Genomic DNA, 10000 nt, shown 5'->3' with positions numbered 1-10000 from the left:
GGTTCACGTGGGCATTTTGGGGATTTGCTACCTGATGTTTTTCATTTGGAAATGTAAATTTGCCCCCTGATTTATATCAGTCCTCTGTATATACGTTCAAATGTATCTTTCCATTTTCCCGCTTTGCATAGGTTCGAATACAAACAAGAGTTCCATTTCAGCATGGAAAGTCGGCTCAGATCTATGTCAACCGCTTGTTAATGTAGAGAAAACATGACCATTTCCAGGGCAATAGAGAGAGCCATAAAACATACTGAAACATGAATGATAGCTTCCCTGGCCCCGTCTCAGCACATCAAGATTGTTTTCCTCAGCCTCACATCCTGCTATTTTAAGTGCAATGAAGGGCTATAAAAGATGTCTTTGTTCACCCGAATGCACCTGAAGTTCTGGACTTTATTAGTTAATCAGCTTTGATCTCGCCCCGCCTCGCTCTCTGCGAGAGGGATATCTTTGGTAGGAGTCTGGTTTGTAGTGCAATCGTTCAGAGGTTTCCACATCTGTCTCATGGCCATCTACTCAGGTGGTTGGCTTGCAACGGAGATGTCTTAATTGTTAGAGGATGCCAAACACTCAAAACAGATTTCCAGCATCTCTGAGAGGAACTTGATAATTGATTGGGTGATATATAACCTATATAGATTGGGTGATTTATATATGTATATCTTAAGTCTTTCTTGTGGAGACCTGTAATGTGCTTGCCACACAACCAGTCAATAGGCAACTCAAAACAGAACAACATCATATTCACTGATCCCCACGTGGGTAGTGTTCCAACAACCGAAACCACTTCAGCAATGTCCATTTTCAAAAATGTAGCTTGCTTAGCTAAATTGATTGGCTCACTGACTAATTTTCTCTTTTCAAGAGTAACAAAAAAGGGGAGGGGGTTGTTGTTCTCGAAACATCATTTCTGCTCAAAGCCAATCAAAATGTGACGGCTAGCAGCCAGAGCTCCATTCCAACAGAACTGGCCAATAACAATTTCTCCAGACCTTCAACAACACGATGTTGGCTGCGCAAGATTAGGTGATATAGGACCGATCTGTGAAGCCCCAGTCTGTCATTACATCAATGCTAGAAAGGGTTGATGAAAGCCTTGTTTTGATTGGTTAATGTAGCACTGGGATCTGTCCTCACCTGTCCCCTCTCTCTGTCCCCAGGTTTCGGGCAGCTCAGCTGGGTCGCCGGGCAGCTCCTCCAGCCCCTCCACATCGTCGCGCCATGCCCGACAACGCATCACCCGCGTCAACCTCAGGGACTTCATCTTTTACATGGAGCAAGAGAGAGAGACGGCCCGCTCCCTCTTGCTCTACCGGGCCCTGCTCAAGTAGCCTCAACCCAGTCCAGCACTGCACTCTCCATCTCCCCCCTGCAATGTGCCTTCAATCGGGTGTTTTAGCTCAGTGTCTATGTTGTGATGTTCTAAACGTAGCTTTTGATAAGGAGAGAAAAAAACTCACAAAAATATAAAGTATGTGTCCTCTATGTTTTAGCTTCATGATAAATACTGTATATGTATTTAGTGTTGAATTTATTGCCATGCAGACTCCTTGGGTGTTGGCGGGGCCGGGTTTTTTGAAGAAGAAGGAGCAGTGTGTTTTTGTCTAAGGGCCTGAGCCAGTACTTGTCCTTGTCGGTTGGTTAGCTGTATATTTGACGTCCCAGGCAATATACTGAATGAACCATCTCGAAGTCAGGGTTAACTGTGTGTTTATTTTCTTTAAAAGAATCATATTCCAAACTTGATACAGCCTACAATATTCTTCAGAGCTTATTTATTGAACCAAGTTCAATGAATGTAGTTAAGTAAAAATTCAATAAACCAATAAGTAGTCAGATTTTTTCATACCAGAGCATCTTTTTTGGAACATTATATTAAGACAATAGATAACAGCGTAACACAACATCAAGCTCACTTAAATGTAAATAGTTATTTTGAATAATTTTTAACAGCATGTATGATGTTTTTAACACATGCAATATTTTAGCTTAAAAAAAAAAAAGGAAAGAAATATTTTGTAAAATCATGTGCATTGAATTTGTCAAACGAGACAACATTCTTTCAAATGTTAACTTTGTTTTAATGCAATGCAGACTCGCTCTGATCCTATTAGACAGGTCCACAAACAAACCATGGTCAGAGCTACCTCAGCCCGCCAAATATGGCAGATCCTGATTGGTCACCCTTGTTGGGCGAGGCACAGTAGTCTCTGTACACAAACTAGTAGAGGGACTTTTTGGTCGTCTTGTATAACTCAAATGTTGGCCATCTGGTCTACAGTTTGTGCCCATTTCCCAAATGCTTTAGGTTGCCTGAAGAACCCATTCTCTAACGCGAGGCTAGGTCCATTCCTAGAGTATTGTTTAAAAAAGCAGCTCCCATCCTGGGTTTTTATCTCCGTTTCAGTTAAAGACAATTACATATCAATCAGAAGTGAGCGAGAGGGTTTTTGAAGCAGACAGTTGGGAGAGATTCCCTCATTTCAGCATAGGATGGTCGTGTCATTTTCTTTTGGTATCTATGTTTTTATGTTATCTCTAGGTGGAGAGGTATGGGACCAATGCCTCTCTGTTAGTAGCTGGACCTTTGTCACAAGGGTCCTGCTCAGAGATAGTGCTGCGAGGCCACAATGTCGTCACTGGTTTTGACCAACCCTTATCTCTATGGCCTTCCTGTTTTGGTTTGGTTTTTGAATCATGTGCCCCTGCCTCTATGCAGCTGCTGTCTAGTGTTGCTTTGTAATTTATTTGTTGAACTGGTAACATTTGAAATTAATGTGCATTGAAGGTTTTCTAACAGTAATATGCTTTGTTTTTTAATACTATACAATGAGAAAGCTATGTTACTAATGTATAGCAAGGAAGTCCTGTCTCTTTTAACTATCAAACAGTATTGTCAATTGCTGTTAAAGGGAAAGTTATTTTGTAACTATTTATATATATTTTCTTTTCTTTCTTATTTTTATTTGCATTTATGCTTGCCACATTTCAGGCAATGCAATTTTATCTCAAAGTACCATAGTGGAAAAAATATGAGATTAAAAGAAGCACAAAGTACTTATTTGTTCAGTGATTCAAACAATTTTAATGATTATTTGTATGGTTTCTGATATATACACAGAAGGACATTTCTACTACTTCAGCTTTTTAGCCAAAATATTAGGACAATATTACTGATGTACACAGTTGGAAAATTAATGTTTTAATGTATGGATGATTTGTAAATATTGTTTACAAGACCATGTGTTTATTAGAACTACGTTATTTTTGGTAAACTCTGTACATATCCGGAAAATTTCCTGTTTGTGTGAAAAGCATACTTCTGTATTTGTACCTATTTTGTAAAGGAATAAATAAGCTGTTTACTAAACTAAGCAGGCACAGAGTATTGTCTTGTTAGCACCTTTTTGAATATCCATTTAGGGCATGTTGTGCAGAATCCAAATGTCAGTCACACTCTATAAAATAGCTAACCAGAGTAGCTAAATTGAGGAGTAGCTTTGTTAAAAGTGCTTAGTGTACAATAGCTTAAATACTGCACTCTCTAACAAATAAGTATGTCAGCAACGCAACACTACCCGTTTCTTAGCTTCATTATTTAGATTTAACCTCACAAAATCAACAGTAATGTTTTTACAGGACAGTTGTGCCAAAATCAAATTGACTAATGAAACCTACTTCATTACCATTTACCAGCATTACACATGCTAAGTACAAATTGAGTTAAAGTACTACTGCTAGAACAAGAAAAGTCCCCTCAGGATTCTGCTGCTAATTAAGCGGCAGCATTTTGAAAAGACCAAAACGTTTAACTCGGTGCAAAACACTGGGATTGGGGAGCAGATTCGTGTTTTATTTTTTTCTAGATGCTAACCCATTTGTAAGTCCCTCCGGAGCCTTAAACAGCTGATCTTGATTTAACCCCTGAAGACTGTCTTCCCCATGCAGGAACGGATGCACAGAGATGTGCTTGGGCTTACCAGCAAAATCTGACAGGTTTCATTAGGCCCATCAGAGTTTCACTATATTGACAGTTCAGTTTAGGTCTTTTATGCTCCAACGGAAAAGGTAAACCATTTTTGATGACCTCACAATCAATCACACAAGGCGTGAAATATACAGTACATCCTTTTATTATCGCAAATATGCAAGAAAAATCAAATGGAGACACTGTAAATGAACACATGCCCTTTAATACCACAGTCTAATTGTTAAAACATTTTAAATAATATACATTTGCACCTTTAGTATACCCTTTTGAAATGTTTTTAATCCATATGTACACAACATAATGCTTGCAAATTTTAGTTATTTTCATTCTTTTTATTTTGTAATGAGAGGACTTAGAGGTCTCTTTTTTTATAACAGGAAGGCTCAGTAAAACCCAGAGTCCTGATAACAATTTAAATATACAAATATCTGTACAACTGAGCGGCCTCTGGACATCACACCTCACACAGAAGTGGTTTGACTCCTTGTTTATGCTTGACCTGACAGACCACATAAAGATTGAACTGAACTGAACTGAACTGAACTGAACTGAACTGAACTGAATTGAACTGGACACAAATTCATCAGAGAGGAGGTTATGTGTGAACACAAATGTTCACGGTAATGTCTCAGTAACGTTGGAGAGGTGTATCTTTGAAAACTTGACACCTGAACACGTCAAGGTGTAAGAGGTATTTTATGAGTTTGTCCCCTGTGTCATCAAGGAACGGACCAAAGCGAGTTAAATTCTGTAAAGAAAAACAAATGCAGTCCCATACATCATGTCCCTCACAAAGACTAGAGCAGCCTACCTGGAGATTTAGAATGGAATCTAGTCCACAACATGGGGTTGGGTTGCTAGTGAGTTTTGACTCATCAGTTTGTTTGGTCTGGTGTGGTGGTCCAGTGAGCCATGGGGGTGTTCTGTACAGAAGGGGGTCAGTGTATGTATGTTATGACCCAGTGGGGGGCATAACCAATGTCTCTACTGGCACTGCTAAGGCTGGGAGCCCGGGGGTGGGGGGGTAGGGGTCGCTATGAAGTCCGACATCCCTCAGCTCATGAAAGGCCTGGTTGGCCATTCCCTTTGAGGCGACTGGATGCAAAGGCCCAGGCCAGTAGCCAGTCAGAACAAAGAGGGGCTTGATTGGAAGTCCCCCCCAGGAGGTCACAAGACCAGGAGCTACACCGACCCCATCTTTAACTACTCCTTGGGCTGGTTTAATCACTGGACATACAAAGTGAGGACACATTAGGACCAAACGACAGTTGTTTCAAACTACCACCCATTTTTAATGAACATTTTCGGCTGTTTAATGAAAGCCCCAGAGGTTTTTTCAACCAAACTCAAATTAACTGCCTGTGCCCAGTGCCCACAAAGATCAGAATGGGCTTCTTTTTGATCAATCTGTAGGGGATGGGAAGAAACAGCATCTGTAAGTTACACACACTGTATACACAAAGTATGAACTTTGTCTTTCTTGTTTCGTTCTTTGATCCAGAAATGTTGAGAATAAGACCAGGGAATCGGAGCAGGATAGTGTAAGTGCCTCCCACTCTGTTTCTTTTGAGAACAATGCTCTGATGCTGAGTTTACGGTTCATCTTAGTGTCTGCTACAGGCATGTGAAGAACGATTGAAATAATCCCATCTCAGAAGTGACGTTGAAAAAGCCAAAAACAACCAGAGCTTTTCTTTCTTTGTGTCAACTTGGTCTCAAGGTCCTCTGAGCCACCCTGACGGTACTCAACAAGACTAACATTAGGGCTTCCTTCCCATGATTCAACATCAATTATTCTGTCAATCCCCACACTATTTGTAACTTGTTTGTTCGTAGCCTTTTATCTGTAAAATAGTCTGAAAATGATCAGTCAATTAGACACAATTATGAAAACAAGACTAATTATTTTCTCTGTACAATCATGAATAGGCAGCTTGTATCGGTAGCTTTGACACCTCATGTTTACTCTATCTTTCATTGTTTTGGCCTCCATTCTTTCCCACTGTAAAAACGTGGCGTGATGTCGTATGGGCTAATTTGGCACTAGTCATCAGGTCAAAATAATATATTTTTGGGGGGGAAGGTAGCTCGGTAGATGCTGTGTTATAAGTGCAAACAAAAGTTATCAAGCATTTAGAGTACATATCTTCACAATCTACACTGGTACAGTACCAATCAGCTTCCCATGTTGCTTCTCAAGTCATGAACATTCTGGCCAGAATGAATCAAACAGCAACAGATTTAGAGCTGTCTCGTACAATTTCACTCAGATTTTCTCATTTCACATAGCATATCATTTAGCTTTTGACTTTTAGCTCTTCATAGAAATCTTTACCCTTAACACATGAATCTGATTTGAAAGGCTGGAGATATGTTTTACAGCTAATTAGGACAAAGCCAATGCACTTTTTTAGGTGTGCTACATATGTTTCTATGAGAGATGTAGAAATACCCAGGTTGCCTTGCAGCCCCATTTAAACAATGAGACTTTCTCCAGCTCTGAATGCATTACCAGCCAGACTGCTCTAGCCATGTAGCCTCCAGACATAATAGTGTTTCTACAGCCACTGCCAAGAAACGCCCTCTCTGAAGCTTTCAAACCTAATGACTTTTGAATACAACGTTCATACATCCTTCATATAGGAGAAAAAACATACAAAATAATCCTATTAATAATTGTTTACACCACAGTGTGATAAAACAGCAAAAGGAGCAAAAGTCGTACGTTATAAACAACAATGAAAAATAATGAAAACAATCAATTTTGGCAAAACAACGCTGGTTTTGGCAGGGGCCCCTTTGCAGCGAGGCCTGTTGGGTTGGCTGTGGCAGCGAGCTGGTGCTGGCAGGACTCTGTTTGTTGAAGGGCTCTGTTGCTTCCTGCCGTCCATAGTCCTCCATTCGCTGCCAAGCCCCTGTCCAACATCAAGCCAGGCATCCCTAAATAAGACCTGTCCCCGCTCAGCTGCACTGGCGCATACAACACATGATGCCTCACACAGACACAGGACTGGACGACACGCCGCCAAGCACTGCACTGAGGGGGGGGTCAGGGGTCACGGGGCGGTTTGGGCTCCTCAGCGGGATCAGGACACCTTTTCACAAGGGGTCACGGAGCCGTACACCGGGAAGAAAAAGAGATTGGTCGTGGTGCTAAAAATGGTGTCGAGAGAGCTGCTGCTGTACAGTCCTTTGTTCATCATAGTCCCATATTCTTTGGGTGCAATTAAACAGAATCAAAGACGTTTGTTTTTCGCTTTTTTGTGTGTGTGTGTGTGTATTTGATACTACATTCCCCTTAGAGCACTGAGTTCCGCAGAGCTGGCAACGTTAACAGGCGTCTGCTAATACTTAGGTGTTTCTTTGCTGGGTTGTTTTTTGGGGGGGGGGGTTTAGGGACCGGGAGTTTGGATTTGTTCTGTGGTGGTGTGATGGGGGGTGGGGGTGGTGGTGGTGTGAGGGTGGGGGGTGCGGGGGGGTGGGGGTGGGTTGAGCCCCTCATGGCTAGTCCCTCTCCCAGAGTTGCTCTTTAGTCCAGGGGCTCCTGCTTTATCCTGATGGGGGTGTTCATGGACATACTCCGCCGGTCCTCACGGCACAGGACGTACTCGCTAAACTGGGAGGAGTCCACCCCGCCGCCGCAGGACGCGGCCACGCTGAAGCCCTTCTGGAACAGACGCTCCAGGACCTAGAAGGAACGAGGGAGGCAGGGTTAATAACACAGACTTATCACTAGTCAGGACCATCCCCGCCGCATCATCACTCATCCGCCTCCTCATCAATCAAACCGTATAGCATGTGTCATTAGGTCCTCCAATCACATCGAGGATAGGGAACTGACCAGAGGGCAGCTAGACATCATACTGCCTGTCTATGTAATATTCATGGTGCCGGTTGAGCTGGACGATGCACTGATCTGAGGGCGGAAGCTCAAAGGGATAGTTAGAGTGTGTTAGGGAGAGTTAGGTGCGTGTAGGAGATCACTTGAGTTCAGTGCGGGGAGATAACTAGGGCTCCTAATTTCTGTAATGAGGCCGGGGTGAGGAGGAGTGAGGTCTGGTGGTGTTGAGTCGTTGAGGGACGCGTGGTGAATGAGGAAGAGGGAGGGGGGGGGGGGGGGACTGCCTCTACTCTGGCTGAGCAAATGGAGCTGGAGGGGGGAGAGGCTGAGATGTGAGTCAGTGGATGCACGTTGAAGCTTAGATAGCTGTTTTTTTTATCTCCTGCAATCCTTGTGGGGTTTTTCTTCTTTTTTTTTTTTTTTTTAGAGGGGGGGTATCTCTCATGAAATCCCTATGCGAGGAGTGCTGTGTATTTACTTATTCCCCAGTCCTTTTAATAGAGTGTTTCGGCACACGAAAATGAAAGGGCCTTGCTCAAGGGCTACCCTACACTGCACAGATATGAAGACGGAGAAGTTCACGCAAAATACATGAGGTTCTCCTGTTGCCCATAGACATACCAGAGTGGCCTCTCTAATTATGAGAGTGGGTGGCCCCATCGGAGGGCTAAAGCGGGGCAATTAGGCCTCCTGGTTGAGTGTTGCAGCTTGCCTCCCCAGTGTGTGTGTGTGTGTGTGTGTGGGTGTGTGGGTGTGTGTGTCTGTGTGTGTGTGTGTGTGTGTGTGTGTGTGTGTGTGTGTGTGTGTATGTGTGTATGTGTGTCTGTGTCTGTGTGTGTGTCTGTGTGTGTGTGTGTGTGTGTGTTTGTGTGTGTGTGTGTGTGTGTGTGTGTGTGTGTCGGGGTGCCTGGCTAGCCTGCTGACGATTTGAGAGACACACATACACACACACACACACCCACATGAACCCCTCCCCCTACCCCCTGCCCCCCGAAACAAGACTAAGATTAAATGTTGAGGCAGTGTTTTGCTTGCACCCAGTAAGGATCATGTCAATCCATTACTACCACTGAGCCCTCCCCCCCAACCCCCCCACCCCAACCCTCCCCCCAACCCCACCCCCCAAACCCCCACCGCCCTCCCCTCCTCGCCACACAGTAGCCCGCCATGACGATGACAAAGTCGCTAATTTGTTGGAAAGTGGCGGCAGGCAGCTGATGGTGGTTGAGCTTAAGAGGAGCACTAATTAAGAGACCTGCCGAAGCATCAAACGCTCCCAAATCCACGACAGACGATGGAGAAGAGTAACGATTATGGAAATGATATTACACTCCCTGCTTTGATCATTGCATCACATTGCATTTTCTACACCCATGATATTTTAACATATGTGGGTGTCACATTAGGCGATGCATTTGGTCACAAAGGAGAACGGGGTGATCAATACAGCTATTCTTAAAAAACACTTTGCTAATTAAAAGATCTGCAAAATGCAAAACTTAGCCACATTATTGTAGAGGGTTGTGTTGGATCTGCGCCTGCATTCTCACATTTTTAGGCAAGAATGCTCACAATTTCATGTTCAATTCTAAAGTAATATTTTTCGACTACCCATTGGTGCCAGGGGTTCATATACAATTATATATACAATGGCAATCACTTATTAAAAATACATCTAACCAAGAAATGTACTAATTTCCACAGTGCGGTACCTATAACCATTCTTGCTGCAAACAGAAAGCCAGTCTTCTGCTTCATAGCAGACACAACTCATTGTCCAGGAGTTATGGCAGTTTGTGAAAGTTCACTATTTTTCCATTGTACTGTGGCAGCACTTTCTGTCCCCTTTCTCTGCCTCTGTGTTTGAAGCGGAGGATGTGAACAAAGGCATTGCCTCATCTCATCCCCGGTGTGCTACACACACACACACACACACACACACACACACACACACACACACACACACACACACACACACACACACAGACACTTAACTATTCTCACTGTTGCCGGGTTGACTTGGCTGCACAGGGATCAGCTACTGTCATATTCACCCCCTGCACCGCTTCCATACAGGGATCTCACACAGCTGCCACTCAACCTGGGGTCGCCATGGGGATGAGCAGGGATGCGAAACTGCGCTCCGCTCACCTCCCAGCGTCCAA

The 10000-nt window shown here is 43.5% G+C and overlaps 2 protein-coding genes across 3 annotated transcripts in view; one reads left to right on the top strand and one right to left on the bottom strand.

Moving 5' to 3' along the window:
• Positions 1 to 3366, top strand: part of LOC310819921 (transcription initiation factor TFIID subunit 4) — a gene marked incomplete at its 5' end in the record, with an annotated part of 67488 nt that extends 64122 nt beyond the window's left edge. Inside the window, one exon of the mRNA XM_083691339.1 lies at positions 1164 to 3366. Coding sequence (XP_083547465.1) covers positions 1164 to 1334 — 171 coding nt within the window. The 3' untranslated portion in view covers positions 1335 to 3366. The remainder of the gene's footprint in view (positions 1 to 1163) is intronic.
• A 4157-nt stretch (positions 3367 to 7523) lies between these two features.
• kctd15b (potassium channel tetramerization domain containing 15b) overlaps positions 7524 to 10000 on the bottom strand; it is a gene marked incomplete at both ends in the record, with an annotated part of 19497 nt that continues 17020 nt past the window's right edge. For both annotated transcript variants that reach the window (XM_083691390.1, XM_083691389.1), the window contains one exon: positions 7524 to 7682. In XM_083691390.1, the coding sequence (XP_083547516.1) occupies positions 7524 to 7682 (159 nt within the window). The remainder of the gene's footprint in view (positions 7683 to 10000) is intronic.

This window comes from Argentina silus (genome assembly GCF_951799395.1).
Source record: "Argentina silus genome assembly, chromosome: 19".
NCBI lineage: Eukaryota > Metazoa > Chordata > Actinopteri > Argentiniformes > Argentinidae > Argentina > Argentina silus.
This window is presented reverse-complemented; position numbering and strand designations above follow the sequence as displayed.